Below are 21,236 nucleotides of genomic sequence, written 5' to 3'. Positions count from 1 at the left end.
TCTCACTAGGAGAGTAATTTTTCTACCATGCATACACGGTTCGTTCGATGTAATGAAAATTTGCACATATGTCAAAAATTCAGCAATGTTTGTTGCCAAACAGTTTAAGAATTTTTTGAATTCTGTAACTTTTTTTTTACTGTTCACGGGGATGCATTTGAGCTCGAGTGTGGAAACTTCATGTCTGAAAAAGGTGAGAGAGAAAACGTAAGATGGCGACATCGTAGGAGTAGCTTTCGTTGGGTGTTTGTGGTTCACACCGACAGGTTCATCCAGCTTTAAATGTGTGACAGCAGAGGCAAAAGATCCTGCAAAGAAGGGCAAAAGAAGGTCCAAATCTCAACTTGTATTAACGGCCATATGAATTACGAGTGACCCACTTCATGTTCCCCACTTCATGTTGGGACGGGCAGGAATCTCGACTTGCCAACAGAACTCCACTTGGACTGGATTGTCTCTCAGGTTTGGTAGTATGTGTGGTTGTGATGACCACACGTATGCTTCATGCTGGTCGATTTGCGAACAGAGGAATGATGAGTCGACAACCAAGCAGCCTAGCCGCGCACTGCTTGCCGCTGGATACACAAGCGGTATACGGTCACGGTCAAGCATTTTCCTTCCTCGTGGCGCGGGACTTACCTCTTTTCACAACCATCCTAACCTTGTAAACTTTTCATTTCTCAACTATGGCCTCTTTGATTTGCAGGATTTTCAAAATGTAGGAACAGAAAGAACATAGGATTGGAGTGGAATGTCATGTTGAACCTTACGTGTTAGTAAACCACAGGAACTTTGAGCAGTGAGTGCTTGACGCCGCAGAAAAAGACGAATGAAATGTGCAAAGAGGTTTGAGTGGATGGAAGTTTTCTTCCAAAATAGAGTTCAAAATTCCTAACCGATTTCAATCCTACGAGTCAAACAGCCTGTATAGGGAGAATTCATAAGGATACAAATTCTCCAAAATTTCTATGAAGTTCCTTTCAATCGAAGCAGGGATCCTCCAAAATAGATTTAAAACAGATTTCTGAACTAAATTAGCCAGAGTATGATTCCTTTTCGGGAAGGAATTTATGGTGAGGTCGGGAAAGTGCATGAGTTAATGCAATCACGTCGCCGTGATCCTCTTGTATATATATGATCATTGTGGGCATAACTGGAATGAAAAAATAGGAATGACATTTATTTGCAACTGAAGACCTGTGAATTTCTGTCCACACAGGCAAATGGTTTTAGATTTCTGGGTATAGGTAACCTAAGCATTTTCGGCTATTTGTATTTTCTGAAACAGTTTGTGCACTGACAGTAATTGTTGCTTTTAGCTTGGAAGACATCATAAGGATTCTTGGATGCTGATGTCTGATCCCCGTCTTCACTTTTGTGTGAACTTTTCTGTAAAATTCTGGACCATGTAGGGAGACAAGCTATGTGGATCCCGTTATATCCAGTGAGGGCGCTACCTACTTAGATGCATCCAGCGAGGGCGCTACCTACTTAGATGTATGGTTCCAAAAATGACAAATGAAAAGAAATGAGGTACGGAAAACTTTAAGACACAATCTGAATCTGATAAGATAAGCAATTAGGATGCAAAAATAAAATAGTATGTTGCACAATGTCACAGGGTTTGGTTGACTAATTGATCCTTGCAACTCTTAATATTGGTTTGTCCATACCGCCTAAACACAAACCTAAAACTTCTAGAGGAAAAAAATTGAGCTACCAGTCAAAGATATTAGAGGTACCATGGTGAAAACAAGTCCTATCTGGCACATTGCTAGCATCCACAAAAAATCAACTGTCACAAATTCTGGATAATGAGCTAAAGCTGTGACAAATACTACCAACAAACCTCAATTCTTCACTAGAGTTCAAAGACATATATCCGTTAAGAACATTTTCATGATAAGAAATGCATGATCTCATGGATTAGAACCTACCTAAGTATCAAATCTACTTATCTAATTCTAGCACACATGAAATAAACTTATATAGGTCCTAGATTGAATAATCTAAGTTGTTTGTAAGAATATTCTTTGAGGTGTACAATGTTTACGTTCTAGCTTTCTTTTGCTTTTCCAGGAGCCAGCAGCAGAGCGCCCTGCTAAACACAGTTATACAGGGGTATTCCGCCTTCAATCGAAGAAAGTAGTACTACACGACATGCATGTGGCCCTGCTGCGTTAGTAACCTACTGACATGCATCAGCAGAAATCACAGATTCTTGCAGACTGCTTGCACTCTTCACTTTCGTGTTAGTTCTGGACCATGTATAGACAAGCTATGCAGATCACATTGTATCCATTGTGGGATACCGACTTAAGGTAGAGTTATTATTATCTCCTACCCCTTATAAATAAATCAAGCTATAAATTGCATGAGCATACCAAAGAACAGAGTATCCAAAAAATATCAAACAGGTGCCTTACCTCAAAGATCATGGTTTTGACAACCGCCTCAATAATTCTTTGACAGGAGATAATTTATAACAGCAACTGGGACTAGCATATTCTAATAGCAAAATTACATCTTAAACAAAGCTCCATGTGCTTAGAACAGTCCAACAAATGTTGTTGCAGTTCCCAACTGCTAACCACGTTTTCAGCACGCAAGAACAAACATTTTAAGAAGGGATGGTCAGCGACAAACTTCAATTTGAATCACTGACCAGTGCAGTGTTTCATCTGGAAAGCAAAAAAAATTATGCAATGTGCATTAATATCCCATCTCTATATGAAGCCACATAAAATGAATGTAATGAATTTTATGCTAGTGATGCATGGTGATCAAGTTTTTCAACTGGAACAGGGGCTTGAAATGAAGCATACTTTTATAGAGTTGATGTTTACTGAAAGTTAGTATAATTATCAGGTCATATTCTCGTACTGTTATAAATGTTAGTATAAAATCAAGATGCTTGCAACCAGAATTTTACACGCTCGGATTCACACACCTTTGCTCTTAAAGTTCATTTAGAACATTTTCAAAGTACCTGAAGTAAGACTCCTCAATTAACCTAACCTAATTAATCTGGCTAAACTCTCTCAGCTACCGGCCATCAGAAATAATAATAGGTATTCTCAAGAAAAAATAATCTTGTGCTGTTTGCCTATTCGGAATACATTACTAGAAACTTTTACACACTGACCTTTTATAAGGTGAGACAGTGGTTCACAACAATTCTTCTGGACTAGAAAACTAGTTCAAAAATGTAGGGAAAGGCAGCGTACAATAGATCCAAAGTGGTCGGACCCTTCCCCGGACCCTGCGCAAGCGGGAGCTATATGCACCGGGCTGCCCTTTTTAGAAAACTAGTTCAAATGGGATGACAGCATTGATATGTTTAATTTAGCACAAAAAGATTACGAGATGACATATATAAATATTGCAAATTGTACTACTCGGTCACTATACAAACAATTCCATTCAATGGCTGCAACCATCACCAAAGTAATGACCCATTAATCTGCTCTCAAATCTCCACTTGTAAAACTATGTGGGTTCTCAAATAACTAGTAGTAACTAGTAGTAGTTTGACTCAGGTCAAGTACCCACTGCTCAAGATGTGCATTCAATATTAATTATCAGGAGGTTCTCTGCAAAGTCTCGACATTTCTGCAACACTTACATATGCTACCAGTCATGAAAGAAAATATGAAACTCTAAATCTAAATCGTCTGTTGGTGCGCCTCCAACTTCCTATTAGTTATGTACTCCCTCCGCCCCGAAATAAATGTCGCTGATTTAGTACAACTTTGTACTAAATTTGTACTAAACCAGTGACACTTATTTTGGAACAGAGGGAGTATGATTTGATACCTCCGAGGGGAATAAAATCTACCTCACGGCTCACGCTCTATAATCTAATTAATTTTCCACAGTTATTACAAGTACTACTTAAACCGTTCCAATTTCTCATTAAAAGCAATGTTGATCTACTACAGAATGCATCCTTTTCCTTACAAATTTGAAAATCCTGATCAGCTGTCCGGATAAATGAGAACCCCGATTCCTTTCAGATCCTATACTACCCCCTCCGACCCAAAATTTAAGATCTTTCATATTGTATGTAATAAGATCTTATATTATGGGATGGAGGGAGTAACATACATCAAACTAATGAATACAAGGCTCTTGCTAATATACACGACTATTGTGCAAGTCATATATATTATTATAGACATGGATATGCTAACTGACAACAATTTTGTAAATCCTATATTACTATGACCTTTTGGAAGCAATCTATGTTACTGAAAAGTAACATATTATATCCTATAGAGGACCGAAACACTGGAACGCAGAAAACGCAGCTCTAAGATGCAGTTCATTCTGGACTCGAACCAAGAGGAACAAATACTGAAGTGAAACGGAAAAACATCTAAGTTGCAGAGCCTCATGGTGTAGATTAAGGTCCTACAGAAGGACATTACTTTACCATTGAACTGCAACATCTTCCGGATATAGAACAGTTTGTATAATGCATATTGTAATATTGCAGGTTTATGGAATGTGAAATGGCAAATTTAATAAGCCAGACAACATACTCAGACATCAGTATTCTCAAATTGAAGTTGTGTATTTGTTTCTAAGAACATGAAGTAGGAAAACAATACCTGCGAGTGGTTATTCTATTGAGGTAATGCCTCCTCTACCTCTTTCCACCCTTCATCTCTGTCCGGGAATTTCTCCTTCATCTTCTCAATGATCCCTTTTGCCTCATCGATTCTCGAGCTCCCAGCAAGCCCATTCACAAGCATCTTCATGGTCGAGAAGCACGGTACCCAATTCCTAGGTATTATCTCATTGTATACACCAAGGGCAGTATCAAAATCGCCAGCCTTACAAAGGTGAAAAATGACAGTAAAATAGAAGCCACTATCCCCAACAAGCCCCTTCTTTCCCATCTCCTTGTACAGCCGCTTCGCTTCCTCCAAATCCCCTTCCTTACAGAATCCATAAATCAAATGGTTATACGTAACCCAGTTTGGTTTCGTCCCTTTCTTGGCCATCTCACTCAGTAATGCCCTGGCATCACCATTCCGGCCAAGCTTGCACAGCCCCTGAACCCTTGCATTGTACACTTGCAGTGACTCGCCACAGCCGTGCTTCTTCATGAGCTTAATCACCTTCTCTACATCATCAAAGCGCTCCTCCTTGTAAAACCCAGCAATCGCGGCAGTAAATGTGGTGGCGGTGGGCTTCACGCCCTCCTTGCACATTTCATCGAACACCGAGTAGAAGGACCTTGTGGTGCCGGACTCGGAGAAGGATTTTATAATGGAGTTGAATGTCTCGGCGTTGGGCTTGACGCGGTGGGCGTCGGGGAAGGTCTGGAAGATGCGAGCGGCCTCGGCATGGTTGCCGGCGACGATGCAGGCGAAGAGGAGGGCGTTGAGGGAGCGGGTGGAGGGAGATGACTGGAAGGTGGAGATGGCGTCGGGGAGGAGGCCGGCCTGGCCAAAGAGCACGATGGCGTGGGGGGCGTGGTGGGGGATGAGAAGAGAGGATGTGAGGTCTCGGAGGGAGTCCGGCGCGGTGGAGAGCCTCGAGGTGGCGAGGGAGAGAGCAACACGGTCGAGGTGGGTCTTTGGGGAGAGTGCGGCGGCGCGGCAGATGGAGAGGATCTGGTCGGGGGGCGGCGGCGGGGAGGACTTGAGGAGGGAGATGGCGAGGCGGGTCTTCTGCTGCGAGGTGAGCGGGGTGGTCGGGGAGGATGGGTTGAGGATGGAGGCCGGGGTCGGAGGCGTGGCGGTGGCCGTGGCGAGGCGGCGGCGCAGGAAGAGGCGGACGGCGGCGGCCATGGCGACGGCTGGGTTTAGGGTTCAGGAGTGGGAATGATCGACACTGGCTGAAAACGAGAAAGCTTTCTTTCAGTTCGCTTGTAAGTGGCCCCGATATGTCAGCCCCTGGTAGCAAATTAGAAATTACCCCATTTCTCGCGACATAGGCGCCGGCCAACCGGCCAGGATCCACAACGGGGGCCTCACAAGCCGTTTGATATGGGTTCCCGTAGCCGTTGGATTCCCTCTCGATTCATCTTCCTTCTCACCAACACGTGCTGAAAAAATCACCTCATATCAGCTAGTCGCCACCGTACCCTGCACGCTTCTCCTCCAACGCGCACACCTCGCAAGGCATGGTGGCCGCGTTCGTCAGTGTTACGCCCTCAGCGGCACCAGCGTTGTAGGCGCCCTCTCGCCTGCCATCGTTGGTTGCAGCTCGCAAATGTTGTTTGTAGATTGGGCACCAGGCCGTTGTAGCACCCGACGTCCTTTGATGTAGTCGTCCGCCATTCTAGTAAGTCTCCGTCGCTCGCATTTCCTGCAATGTCGACCGACTCGCCATGCGGCTTCCCGACAACTCCCCCGTGGTTCTTCCGGTTCCAACTCGTCGTGGTCGCCGTTACAGAATCCGAGGGGTGCGGTTCAGCTCGCCGTGACCATTGTTGTAGCTCATCGTGGTCATGGTTCCTGCAAAAAAAGCCATCGGCTCCACTCTCGTAGCAAACACCATGGGCGAGCTCACTACATGACCATTCGCTGGTTGCAGCACTGGAGAACTCTAGGACCTCAACATCGGCGCTGCCAGTTCAAGGCCACTACTAGATCCCTACAAATATTCACATTCACTCACTAATGCATATAGGTCTTTAATGTTTGTGTTTGGTATTGATGACATACAATTGTATGGATTGAGGAATGGAAAAAAACTCAATTAAGATGACCTCAAATGGAGAAATGATCTACATGAAAAAGTTTCGTGGTGTCGACATGAACATCTTTGAAGTTTGGCCCATCCCCGTCCGGTCTCATCTCGAGGTCCGAAGTGGTGCTCGAAGTACTAGGATTTGTGTGTAGAGCATTGTTCGGACAATTACGCCCCAGTACAGCCTCATATGAGAAAACTTTCTACACGAATTGTCTTCATCTCATCGAAACAATTGATTTTGATATAAAAATTATCTCAATCTGAATTCGTATATAATAGTTAGAGCCAAAACAGTGTGCTACAAAAATCAGCCCCGAAAGTTCCAGGGAGGTTCCAGGCTAAACGGAAAGTTTGCACGCGCTGCACCCCTAAAATTGGAATTCAACATTATTTGCAGATTTGCAGGCCGAATTCCACATCAAGATGACCTCCGGTGAAAAAGTAGTTAAAAGATGATTTTTTTTTCTCCGTTTCAAGATCTACAACTTTACTTTTTGGACCATCACGATCCGAAGTCATATGCGACCTGCAGATTCAGTGCAAGAGGGCTACTTGATATAATTTGAGCCCGGAAGTTCCAGGCCGGACCGGAAGTTCCGGCCCTCGTAGTCCGAGTTAGGGTAACTTTTGATGATTTGGACATGATTTGAGTCCTTTTATTGTATAAGAAGTCCAGCCGCCTCATATATATGTAAGGGGTGGCAGCCGATTAAACAATACACAATCAAATAATCAATCTACCATTTTTTACCTTTACCTTTATCTTTCTACCTTGTTCTTCTTCCTCCTCATTTTTTTGTTCATTCTTCTTGTTGCAGGGCGGTGAACCTCGAGGGCCTAGGGGCCATCAGGTTGACCTAGGGCAGCCCATAGCCACCGTGCGCCCTGACGGGGTCCCTCCCAGGCATGTGGGCTTTTAGGTCTAGAAAAGCGCCCGCCGGATTGTCTTGCGTACTACGCTTCAGGCGAGTCTCCTTCGACGTGAGCCGTGGTGCATCACCCCCGGCGTCGAGGGTATACGGTGACGCGTTCCTGTGTGAACAATACGTTGATACGTCTCCAACGTATCTATAAATTTTTTTATTGTTCCATGTTGTTATATTATCAATCTTGGATGTTTTATAAAAACCTACAAGCAATTATATATCATGTTTTAGGACTAACCTATTAACTTAGTGCCTAGTACCAGTTACTGTTTTTGCTTGTTTTTGGTTTCGCGGAATATCAGTACCAAACGAAGACCAAATGCCACAAAACTTTTTGGAGATTTTTTTCTAGCAATAAGAGACTCTGGAAGCTTCTGGAGGGGACGAGAAGATGGAGCAGTGGCCCACAAGGCACCAGGGCGCGCCCTGATAGCTTGTGGGGCCCACGTGGCTCCGTTTGACCTAACTCCGCCTCTATAAATTATCTAAAATCGTGAAACCAACATAGGAGTCCATGAAATACTCTTTCCGCCGCCGCAAGTTCCAGAACCATGAGATACCATCTGGAGGCCTTTTCTAGCACTCTATCGGAGGAGGATTCGATCACGGAGGGGGCTCTTCATCATCCTTGCTGCCCTCTGATGATGCGTGAGTAGTTTACCACAGACCTACGGGTCCGTAGTTAGTAGCTAGATGACTTCTTCTCTCTTTTTGATCTTCAATACAATGTTCTCATCGATGTTCTTGGAGATCTATTTGATATAATGACTTTTTGCGGTGTGTTTGTTGGGATCTGATGAATTGTGAGTTTATGATCAGATCTATCCATGAGTATTATTTGAGTTTTCTCTAAACTTTTTTATGCATGATTACTATAGCGTCCTATTTCTTCTTTGATTATTGGTTTGGTGTGACGCCCCCGATTCAATTGTACACTAATCATACATGCAAATGTTTAGGATCAAGATCAGAGACTCACGGGAAGAAATCACAACACAACTCTAGACACAAATAAAAATAATACTCCCTCCATTTTTATATACAAGGCCACAAACTTAAATTACAGGTACCAATGTAAAATTTAATGTCTGCTTTGAAAGTCGGTTTTTCTTTTCGTTTACAGGGATCATTAATACCCCACATGCATGCAAGAAAACTGAGTGGAGGAAGTAGCTAACTGTCATTATGACTGCATGCATGCAACTATTAAACAGGTTGCTAGTACGAGAAAATATCCTTAATTTTTCCCCGATTACTGTTGGTGGCCTTGTATAGATGCAAAACCTATATTTCATAGTGGCCTTATTGAAAGATCGTGGATGTCGCCTAGAGGGGGGGTGAATAGGCGCTTTAAAATAATTACGGTTTAGGCTTGAACAAATGCGGAATAAACCTAGCGGTTAATTTGTCAAGCACAAAACCTAAAACAACTAGGCTCACCTATGTGCACCAACAACTTATGCTAAGCAAGATAAGTAACTATGCGATAGCAAGATATATGACAAAGAACAATATGGCTATCACAAAGTAAAGTGCATAAGTAAAGGGCTCGGGTAAGAGATAACCGAGGCACGCGGAGATGATGATGTATCCCGAAGTTCACACCCTTGCGGATGCTAATCTCCGTTTGGAGCGGTGTGGAGGCACAATGCTCCCCAAGAAGCCACTAGGGCCACCGTAATCTCCTCACGCCCTTGCACAATGCAAGATGCCGTGATTCCACTAAGGGACCCTTGAGGGTGGTCACCGAACCCGTACAAATGGCAACCCTTGGGGGCGGTCACCGAACTCGTACACTTTGGCAACCCTTGGGGGCGGTCACCGGAACCCGTCAAATTGCTCGGGGCGATCTCCACAACCTAATTGGAGACCCCGACGGTTGCCCAGAGCTTTACACCACAATGATTGAGCTCCGAACACCACCAACCGTCTAGGGCGCCCAAGCACCCAAGAGGAACAAGCTCAAGGGCACCAAGCACCCAAGAGTAATAAGCTTCTCAACTTGTAACTTCCACGTATCACCGTGGAGAACTCAAACCAATGCACCAAATGCAATGGCAAGGGCACACAGAGTGCCCAAGTCCTTCTCACTCAAATCCCACCGAAGCAACTAATGCTAGGAAGGAAAATGAGAGGAAGAACAAGAAGGAGAACACCAAGAACTTCAAGAACTAGATCCAAGGGGTTCCCCTCACATAGAGGAGAAAGTGATTGGTGGAAATGTGGATCTAGATCTCCTCTCTCTTTTCCCTCAAAAACTAGCAAGAATCCATGGAGGGATTGAGAGTTAGCAAGCTCGAAGAAGGTCAACAATGGGGGCAAAAACGAGCTAAAGAGATGGGGAACCATTGGGGAAGAAGACCCCCTTAAATAGGTCCCCACGAATCTGCCCGTTATGTGCAGAAACCTGTAGGACCGGTACAACCGGTGCACGAACCGGTACAACCGGCCAAAGCAGAGGAAAACCCAACCTGGGAAAAGCTCTAAGCGGTACAATAGCCTGGGGAACCGGTAGTACCGGTTAGACCGGTTAAACCGGTCAACAACCGCCCAAGAACCGCTCCAAAACAGAAACTAGTCCGGTGGTAGAGCGGTACATGGCCGGTACAACCTCCAGACCAATTCTGGAGCGGTACAACCGCTCCAAACACCGGTTGTACCGGTCAACCGGTACAACCTCTCTACGGCGGTACAACCTCTCTATGTAAAACAGGCAATATTAAAACAGCCACAACTTTCGCATACGAGCTCCGAATTCGATGAAACCAAGTTTGTTGGAAGGCTAGCAACAAGGGCTAACACAATCTTGATAGAAATATCAATAAGAAGCAAATGAGAAAAGGCCCATAATAAAATGGTGAGAACCCTTCCTTGGATAAGACCGGTAAAACCTCCAACACCGAAAACATCATAGAAGACGCATGCGAACTCCGTTTTCGATGAACTCAAGCTTGTCATCAAGATGACCATAAGCTCTAAGACTCACAAAGAGAACCAAACAAGAACAAAGAAACATGATGCAAGGATGCAATGGTTTGAGCTCTCTACTAACGATACGATCAAGCTACCAACTTGAGAGCCCCCCTTGATAGTACGGCAAACGATCCTATAACCCGGTCTCCCAACTACCACCACGAGACCGGTAAAATAGAAATCCTATCAAGGGCAAACCTTTGCCTTGCACATGGTCCACTTGAGCTAGATGAAGACGATCTTGACTCCCTCAAGTTGGACCACCTTTCTTGATTGCGTTGGCTCGATGAAGACTAGATGATTGCTCCCCCATAGTCCACTATGGGTGAGCAACTCTTCGGCACATCTTCACAATTCCATTGACACCACAATGGATGGCAAGATTCAAACTTGATTGCTCCCCCATACTCCATTATGGGTGAGCCACTCTTCGTGTTGCTCCACTTGAACTTGCACACAGCAAACTTGATGACGATCACCACTTGATGTCATCCTCCATGGGTTGTATGGGATCTTCCTCTTGACGCAAGACCATGGAGTCATACCTAACCCCACAAAGAACTCTCACGTAGACCATGGGTTAGTACACAAAGCATAATGGACAATGCTTACCATACCATGGGAACACTTGGTCCCTCTCGGTACAACTTGTGCGCTTTGTGTGTTGATCAACTTGAATCACTCTCTGTACTTAGTCTAGATTAACCTTGAATCTTTCCAACTCTCTTCATTTGGATGATGTCTTGAAGGTAAACATGAATGATCACATAATCTTCTTCTTCAAGACATGCTTGCAATAAGCTCAACACTCACATGACCAATCTTTGGATAATTCCTTAATAGCACCTTGGTCAAATCATAAACTCCTTGAAACCAACACATGGACTCCAAGAAAAGCCTATGGACATCCCTTCAAATATAACTCAAGGCAACCATTAGTCCATAGAGATTCTCATCAATTGCCAAAACCAAACATGGGGGCACCGCATGTTCTTTCAATCTCCCCCATTTTGGTAATTGATGACAATCACTTTCAAGAGAGTTTATACAAGGTATTATGCATCACCATGCAATGCAACAACCAATAGTGCATGCGAATGAGATGCAAATGCTAAGGAACAAAACCAAAGCAAGAGGAGATAACTCTCTAAACTTCTCCACAAAACTCTCTGAAACTTCTCCCCCATTGGCATCGATTGCCAAAATGGGCGAAAAGCTAAGAAGACCAATATAAATTGTGGTCCTCCATAAATTGTGTATTTCTCAACAAGAGAGTGGAATGCAATACACATATCCAACAGTTAATACTTGGAGGAACACAAACTATATTGAGGCCCAAAGATTGCAAAAGAATGATATGCCACAAAGACATAACAAAGATAGAAACAAGCAATCAAGCAATCAAAAGATACCAATTGAAGCAAGCATTCAAAGGATATCAATTGAACCAACTAGACCAAAGATCCTATGAGCCACATGAATGAAGGATATTATGATAAGAGCGGAGCAGTGTTCTAAAGAAACTAGAGAAGCTCCCCATGATTTGTGCACATCAAGAATTTTTGTATTTGGATACAAAGTGCACAAAATAGGATCATATCTCCCCCAAAATTCATAGAAACTTACAACAAGTGCAACTGAGCATATAGGAAACTAAGCCTAGTACTTGCAACAAACACATGGTTGAGCAACAAGTAAAAGAGGCAACTTAAGAATGGGCTCAACCAAAATGATGTGTGTGAGTCATGGCGAAGCACTTGAGAAGACTAAAATTAGGATGAGCATTAAGCATCAACATAGTCTTGAAAGAATGAGGCACATGGTGCAAGGCCTATCATTCCCACACACAACTGTCAAATGGGTTCACTAGCTTACTAATAAGCAAAAGAGAACCTATGCTTGTGACAACCCGTGGTGAAGATAGACGAGGGGAGGCTCATCAAGACGAGGGATACCAATTAAGATGGCAAAAACCTCGTAAAGATAAGCAAGAGGAAAATAATCTTCACCACACAAGAGCGCAACAAGATGCAACGATAGAGGACACGCACTCAAGGCAAAAGCTTTCACGGAGCCACCAAAGAAATAACATAAGAAAGACAAGGTGGACGTGAAAGAAAAGATATCAACTAGAGATGTAATTTCTCTCAAGTGTATAAGGTTCTATGTAGACTAAATCATGATGATATATATATCTACAAAGAAGGATGTACACCCGAAATAGTTACAACACGAAGGAACAAGATATCCACAAGGAAGTCATAAATATACCAATAAGATATTTGCTTGAAAGCATATCACTTGGCTAGATAAGGTCTTATTGTATATAAATGAAGTCCAAACACACATCCATCAAAGGCATCACAACTAGCAACGAGAGATCATCGTTGGGATGCTTTGAGAAAGGAAACAAGTATCACAAGATATGAAATGAATATCATGCCAAGATGCAACCTACACAAGGTTGAATGCAAGAGGAGAAAGCATGAATAGATACTTGTTACCGAGATATCATTGGAAGGATGTAGTAGATACCAATTGAAGGTAGATAGTAGTTCATTGATCATCCTTGCTTGACTCCAATATGCACATGATGACAACACCTTCCTTGTGAGTGAGCCGAGCATCCAATGCATCTCCAAATGTTCCTAGAAGAACAACACAAACTAAACGGTACCCAAACTCACTGGGACCAAATAGTTAGAAACACCACTACATAGGAAAAACTCCACATAAATATGTGCATATGAATTTCATCCACATCTCATCCAAATTGAGACTAGGTGGAGTTCCCCTTATATATTGAGGTACAGAAAGAAAGCATGCCAAATGAAATACATGAAGTAAACATGCATGCTCAAGACTTTCAAAATCCAAAACCTAAAGAGAAAGAAATTCCAAGTGAAAAGGATACCAAATGGAGAAATCATCACTTGGAAGATATCATTAAAGATACATCAAGGAATGAGATATCCATTGATACACACTAAACTAAAGATGTCAAACTCCCAAAGAGAGGATGGTTCCAAACAAACCAAGCTCTCAACACAGTTTCATGATGGCACAAAGTACCAAAAAGAAATGGCTTGCCTTCCACCAAAACACACTTGATAACGATCACAAGAAGAGCGTTTTAGAGAAAATAGAATAGCTCCCCCACAAGTTGTGCATTACATAGGATTTGCACTTGAATACAAAATGCACAAGGTGGGATCATCACTTTCACTAAATCTAGAAAACACTAGACAAGAACAAGAAATAAACAAGATCCACAAGTGGTAGGGAAGACAATGGGAGTTGACACAAACTTGGCAAGAGATAATGCAAATAAAAAGCAAACGCCAACGTGAAGATGATCAATAATTTCTACCACACATAAGTGATTACCAATTGTCAAAAGACAAGAAGTATTTGGAAATAATTCCCGTTGGTAGATAGCAATGATATCCAACATCATCTTCACACCAAACACACGCAAATTGCAACTTGTAGAGCTAACATGCCACCTAGGAACAAGATAATTTACAATATCAATTCTAGGTGACAATATCTCAAATGTACACATTTTCTAGGCTTGTAATATGCACTTAGCATATTACTCCCCCATAATGTGATACCAATAAGAACTAAACAAGAGGCAATAAGAGGATCCAACACGAGATAATCAATGGAATTTTTAGAATTTGAATTTCTCATGAGAGATATACCACCTAGCGACTAGATAATCTTGTAATATCAATACTAGATGGTATTCCCCATGTACACACATTTATAGGATTGTGAGGTGCACAAAGCACATCACTCCCCCAAAGTGGGATGTTCCATTGATCTCTCACACGAGCCAACTAGGATACAACCAAGATGCACTAAGGCTCAACGAACGACACACAAGTACATGATGTGCAAACCAACACACACATACTTGATTGCTCAAGATAATCAAGTTGGAAGCACAACATATACAAACACATGCAAGGAACAAAACCAAAACATGTAAGGGGGGCAAGTAACTTTCAATGTAAGCAATTTTAAGTACAAGTTACCGCAAGGAGGCACATTGGATATAAGATATAAACTTGATGATTCAATTGACTTGGCTTGAGACAATAAGAGTGATGAAGTCCCCTTAATTCTTCATAATGTAGCCAAGTCTCCAATGCCCTCCAACAACACCTATTGATCAAGTTTGAGCTTGTTGATCCCCAACCAAGTTGGGTCCTAAGAGGTTAGTCACAATAGGTTTGGCTACCCAAATGGTTCTTTGCTTGACACCACTTTGAGTACCAACAAACTTGGCAAACACATTGCCAACCTTATCCTTACCAAGAGAATAGATATCATCAATAATAATTGGGTTGGATAAGTTACCACTAGTGCATGAAGAAGCGACGTGACCTTTCTCACGACATAAGTAGCAACATCTACTCTTCACTTTCTTCTCACTTGATTTCTCAATTTGAGAAGCATTAACTTGAGTCTTCTTGGGAAGAGGCCTTTCTTCAACTTGATGTTGAGCATGAGATTGAACTTGTGCCCTCTTCCCTTGTTGCTTGACACTAATGGCCTTCTTCTTCAATGGGAAAGATCTAACATGATGCCCTTCTATTTTGCACTTGAAGCAAACAATCTTGGCCGAATTCTTGACTTGTTCTTGGCCCTTCTTTTTGTTAAACTTGGACTTCTTCTTCTTATTGGAGTTGAATCCAAGTCCACCTTTGTCATTGGGGGATTTTTGCACACTCAAGATATTGTTGAGTGTGGATTTCCCTTCATGACACTTTTCCAAGTCTTTCTTCAAAGAAGTGACTTGGGCCTTGAGCTCTTTGATTTCCTCTACATGGTTAGTCTCAACACAAGTACTATAGGAAGTATAAGCTTCATCGTTAGAGCAACAAGGCAAGGAAAGCAATTCATCACAAGATGTACCAACATTGTGAGTAGATGAATTACAAGGATTAGCACATGGCAATATACTATTTTGACTAGAAGTAGTGCTAGTATCCACATGAGGCTCACTAGATGTTACCTTAGCAATCATGGCCTCATGAGCTATCTTTAGCACACTATGGGATACTAGAAGATCATCATGAGAGCTTGAGCGCTTTTCATGACTTTCTTCCAATTTCCCATAGTTGCAAGATAGCACCTCAAGTTGAGCCCGTAGCTCAACATTCTCCTTCAAAATGGATGCTTCACAAGTAATAGAATTAGTAGCACAAGCATCATCATTAACAACAAGAGGAGAAGGCAACTTGGCAAGCTCTTTCAAATAAGAAGCTTCAAGTTGAGCATGAGACTTGGTGAGTTTGATGAGCTCACCCTTGATGACCCTTGAGCCATTTTCGAGGTGCTCAAAATCCTCAAGGAGTCTAGCATGAGAAACTTCAAGCTTAGCATTTTTAGTTTCAAAAACATTGGCCACCTTAAGAGCTCTATCAGTAGATTCCTTCACTCTAGACAATTCTAGAGCAAAAGTCTCCTCAGGAGATTCCTTGGTGGTTTGTTCAAGTTCTAGAGCTTGAGAGAGGTCCGCAATCTCATTAGCGTAATCACACCCATGACCTTCCATTTTATCAATGGTGGCCTCATGCTCCTCTAGATGAGATTCCAACTCCTCAATGTATTTCTTGCCATCAATGGCAATGGACATTATTTCCATGAAGTTGGAACGAGCAATTTTATTTTTATGAAGAGCTTTAAAAATCATTTCCCCCTTAGTTTTTAAGGAGGCAACATTATCATTCTCTTCATCATTATCCTCATCATCATTAGCATCAACATCATCATCAAGAGATATATTGGGGTACAAAGTAGGAGATACCTTTGACGCCTTAGCCATAAGGCAAAAAGCAATAGATGATGATGTAGGATCCCTTGAGGCACCATTAAACACCACATCTTGTTCCATGGAGTGTTCGGTTTCCACTACATTGTTAGCACAACAATTCGAGGAAATAGATGCATTTTTATCATGGCAACAAGACATAGCAAGCATATCATCATGAGATTTAGTCAAGCAATTTCTACATGATATGCAAGGACTATCAACACAAGCATGTGAAACATTTGGAGTGCTCGAAGTGTTAAAGCCCAAAGAAGGAGCATTGCAATAATATAGTGATGAAGGATCATCCACAATAAGCATACTATCATCATTGCAATGACCAACACTACTCACCATGTCATTACCTTGTGGCAAACCACATGTAGGTGAAGTAGAAGAAGTTGAGAAGACTATACGACCGGAGGTGGAGGGAGAAAAATCATTCCCACAAATCTTGGACACACCATATTTATCTTGAAGCTTCGTCCACAACTCATGAGCATCTCGGAACGGCATGAGTTGAAATATAACTACATTGCTCAAAGCATCGAAAAGCACATTAGAAGCTTGAGCATTGAGATAAGAGTTTTTCTCATCCTCTAAAGATAATCTTTGGGGATCCTTTGGAGGAGAAAAACCCATATCTACAATTCGCTCTAAATTTGGGTCCATGACCCTAAAGAGATTAAGTATGCGAATTACCCAAACATCAAAATTTGTGCCATCAAAACTAAGAGTGTCAGAGAATCCTAATCCCCTAGTCGACATATTTACTCTCTAGGTAGTAAAGCCTAATAAAGAGAGACGAGGCTCTGATACCAATTGAAAGATCGTGGATGTCGCCTAGAGGGGGGGGGGGTGAATAGGCGCTTTAAAATAATTACGGTTTAGGCTTGAACAAATGCGGAATAAACCTAGCGGTTAATTTGTCAAGCACAAAACCTAAAACAACTAGGCTCACCTATGTGCACCAACAACTTATGCTAAGCAAGATAAGTAACTATGCGATAGCAAGATATATGACAAAGAACAATATGGCTATCACAAAGTAAAGTGCATAAGTAAAGGGCTCGAGTAAGAGATAACCGAGGCACGCGGAGATGATGATGTATCCCGAAGTTCACACTCTTGCGGATGCTAATCTCCGTTTGGAGCGGTGTGGAGGCACAATGCTCCCCAAGAAGCCACTAGGGCCATCGTAATCTCCTCACGCCCTTGCACAATGCAAGATGCCGTGATTCCACTAAGGGACCCTTGAGGGCGGTCATGAACCCGTACAAATGGCAACCCTTGGGGGCGGTCACCGAACCCGTACACTTTGGCAACCCTTGGGGGTGGTCACCGGAACCCGTCAAATTGCTCGGGGCGATCTCCACAACCTAATTGGAGACCCCGACGCTTGCCCGGAGCTTTACACCACAATGATTGAGCTCCGAACACCACCAACCGTCTAGGACGCCCAAGCACCCAAGAGGAACAAGCTCAAGGGCACCAAGCACCCAAGAGTAATAAGCTTCTCAACTTGTAACTTCCACGTATCACCGTGGAGAACTCAAACCAATGCACCAAATGCAATGGCAAGGGCACACGGAGTGCCCAAGTCCTTCTCTCTCAAATCCCACCGAAGCAACTAATGCTAGGGAGGAAAATGAGAGGAAGAACAAGAAGGAGAACACCAAGAACTCCAAGAACTAGATCCAAGGGGTTCCCCTCACATAGAGGAGAAAGTGATTGGTGGAAATGTGGATCTAGATCTCCTCTCTCTTTTCCCTCAAAAACTAGCAAGAATCCATGGAGGGATTGAGAGTTAGCAAGCTCGAAGAAGGTCAACAATGGGGGCAAAAACGAGCTAAAGAGATGGGGAACCATTGGGGAAGAAGACCCCCTTAAATAGGTCCCCACAAATCTGCCCGTTATGTGCAGAAACCTGTAGGACCGGTGCAACCGGTGCACGAACCGGTACAACCGGCCAAAGCAGAGGAAAAACCAACTTGGGAAAAGCTCTAAGCGGTACAACAGCCTGGGAAACCGCTAGTACCGGTTAGACCGGTTAAACCGGTCAACAACCGCCCAAGAACCGCTCCAAAACAGAAACTAGTCTGGTGGTAGAGCGGTACATGGCCAGTACAACCTCCGGACCAATTCTGGAGCGGTACAACCGCTCCAAACACCAGTTGTACCGGTCAACTGGTACAACCTCTCTACGGGGCGGTACAACCTCTCTATGTAAAACAAGCAATATCAAAACAGCCACAACTTTCGCATACGAGCTCCGAATTCGATGAAACCAAGTTTGTTGGAAAGCTAGCAACAAGGGCTAACACAATCTTGATAGAAATATCAATAAGAAGCAAATGAGAAAAGGCCCATAATAAAATGGTGAGAACCCTTCCTTGGATAAGACCGGTAAAATCTCCAACACCGAAAACATGATAGAAGACGCATGCGAACTCCGTTTTCGATGAACTCAAGCTTGTCATCAAGATGACCATAAGCTCTAAGACTCACAAAGAGAACCAAACAAGAACAAAGAAACATGATGCAAGGATGCAATGGTTTGAGCTCTCTACTAATGATACGATCAAGCTACCAACTTGAGAGCCCCCCTTGATAGTACGGCAAACGATCCTATAACCCGGTCTCCCAACTACCACCACGAGACAGGTAAAATAGAAAACCTATCAAGGGCAAACCTTTGCCTTGCACATGGTCCACTTGAGCTAGATGAAGACGATCTTGACTCCCTCAAGTTGGACCACCTTTCTTGATTGCGTTGGCTCGATGAAGACTAGATGATTGCTCCCCCATAGTCCACTATGGGTGAGCGACTCTTCGGCACATCTTCACAATTCCATTGACACCACAATGGATGGCAAGATTCAAACTTGATTGCTCCCCCATACTTCATTATGGGTGAGCCACTCTTCGTGTTGCTCCACTTGAACTTGCACACAGCAAACTTGATGACGATCACCACTTGATGTCATCCTCCATGGGTTGTATGGGATCTTCCTCTTGACGCAAGACCATGGAATCATACCTAACCCCACAAAGAACTCTCACGTAGACCATGGGTTAGTACACAAAGCGTAATGGACAATGCTTACCATACCATGGGAACACTTGGTCTCTCTCGGTACAACTTGTGCGCTTTGTGTGTTGATCAACTTGAATCACTTTTTGTACTTAGTCTAGATTAACCTTGAATTTTTCCAACTCTCTTCATTTGGATGATGTCTTGAAGGTAAACATGAATGATCACATAATCTTCTTCTTCAAGACATGCTTGCAATAAGCTCAACACTCACATGACCAATCTTTGGATAATTCCTTAATAGCACCTTGGTCAAATCATAAACTCCTTGAAACCAACACATGGACTCCAAGAAAAGCCTATGGACATCCCTTCAAATATAACTCAAGGCAACCATTAGTCCATAGAGATTGTCATCAATTGCCAAAACCAAACATGGGGGCGCCGCATGTTCTTTCACTTATATATAAAAATGGAGGGAGTACAAGCTTCATATTACAAGCCAGGGGCCTCGAGGGCTCGAATACAAACGAGTCAGCGGAAGCAACAATATCTGAGTACAAACATAAGTTAAACAAGTTGCCTAAGAAGGCTATCACAAACAACAACGATCGAAAAGGCAAGGCCTCATGTCTGGGAGGTTCCTAACTACTCCTGGCCGTCGGCGGTCTCCACGTAGTAGTAGGCACCCTCGGGGTACGTAGTAGTAGCCGTCAGCGGGATCAGTTGGCTCCTGGGCTCCGTCATCTGGTCGCAGCAACTGGGAAGAATGGAAAAGGGGGGAAAGGTAGCAAACAACCATGAGTACTCATTTGAAGTACGCGCAAGACTGACATCAGATCTATGCTAGTATGCATCAGTATCAAAGGGAAGGGGTTGTACTTGTGTACTATACTGCAGAATGCTAGAAATAGAGGGAAAGGCCTAGTCTGTCGAAGACTAGCATCTTTAAGCATCTTGCAGCATTTATAAGAGTATAGAATAGCATTTTATAACTAAAAAGCATGTTGTAGCATTAACGCCTAGAAATCCTCCCTCGACTCCCTGCGAGAAAGTAATCCCGGAGCCATCATATCCATCTCACATCTCAGTATCCAGTTCTAGTTGTATAGATCGGGATACAACTCCAAGTCGTCCTTTTACCGTGGACACGGCTATTCGAATATATTAACTTGCCTACAGGGGTGCACCATATTTCCCAACATGCTCAATCATCTCTAGTCGGACACACTTTCCTAGGTCATGCCCAACTTCGGAAGATCAACACGTCCTAGCCCAACCTAGGCTCAACAGAGAGGCCAGCACGTCGGTCTACATCCTAAATGCGAAGGGGTCATGGGCCAATCGCCCTTTGCAATCCTGTGCATTACCAACGCGACCGGTGTTAGTCCTGGCAACCTCCTTAAACAAGGCAGGTGCTTATGCAGGCCACCCGGGCGCGCGCCACTAAACCGCTGACGTCTGAAGAGCTTCGGCTGATACATACGATGCCGGTTTCCCATAAACTTGTCTCGCGTGAAGGTTAGTGCGTATAGGTCAACGACCAACTCAGATCAAATACCCAATCTTGTTAATGACTTGGGAGCGTGCGGTGACGATCAGTACTCCTGTTGCCCCGTCTCGAGGACTTGCGACAAGGGCCAGGACCAGCCCACTCCAGGGTGGTCTGCCTACCCGGTCGTGCCTCGTAATTATCTCGTGGGTACCCTCCAGGTCAACCCGGCTTCACATCACTCGCGGGTACCCCTCGGGGCCGAACCAATGTCATAAT

The 21,236-nt window shown here is 43.4% G+C and overlaps 1 protein-coding gene across 1 annotated transcript; it reads right to left on the bottom strand.

Moving 5' to 3' along the window:
- Positions 1-2,402: 2,402 nt before the first annotated feature.
- On the bottom strand, positions 2,403-5,872 carry LOC123071049 (pentatricopeptide repeat-containing protein At1g61870, mitochondrial). Its single transcript, XM_044494513.1, has 2 exons — positions 4,614-5,872; positions 2,403-2,681 (listed from the first exon to the last, which is right to left on the bottom strand). The coding sequence occupies exon 1, from the start codon at positions 5,799-5,801 to the stop codon at positions 4,629-4,631; it is 1,173 nt and encodes a 390-aa protein (XP_044350448.1). The 5' UTR covers positions 5,802-5,872; the 3' UTR covers positions 2,403-2,681; positions 4,614-4,628.
- Positions 5,873-21,236: the final 15,364 nt, after the last annotated feature.

Source organism: Triticum aestivum, chromosome 3B (assembly GCF_018294505.1).
Source record: "Triticum aestivum cultivar Chinese Spring chromosome 3B, IWGSC CS RefSeq v2.1, whole genome shotgun sequence".
In the NCBI taxonomy this organism is placed as follows: Eukaryota; Viridiplantae; Streptophyta; class Magnoliopsida; order Poales; family Poaceae; genus Triticum; species Triticum aestivum.
Note: the sequence above shows the minus strand (reverse complement) of the source record. Positions and strands in the feature narration are given on the sequence as shown.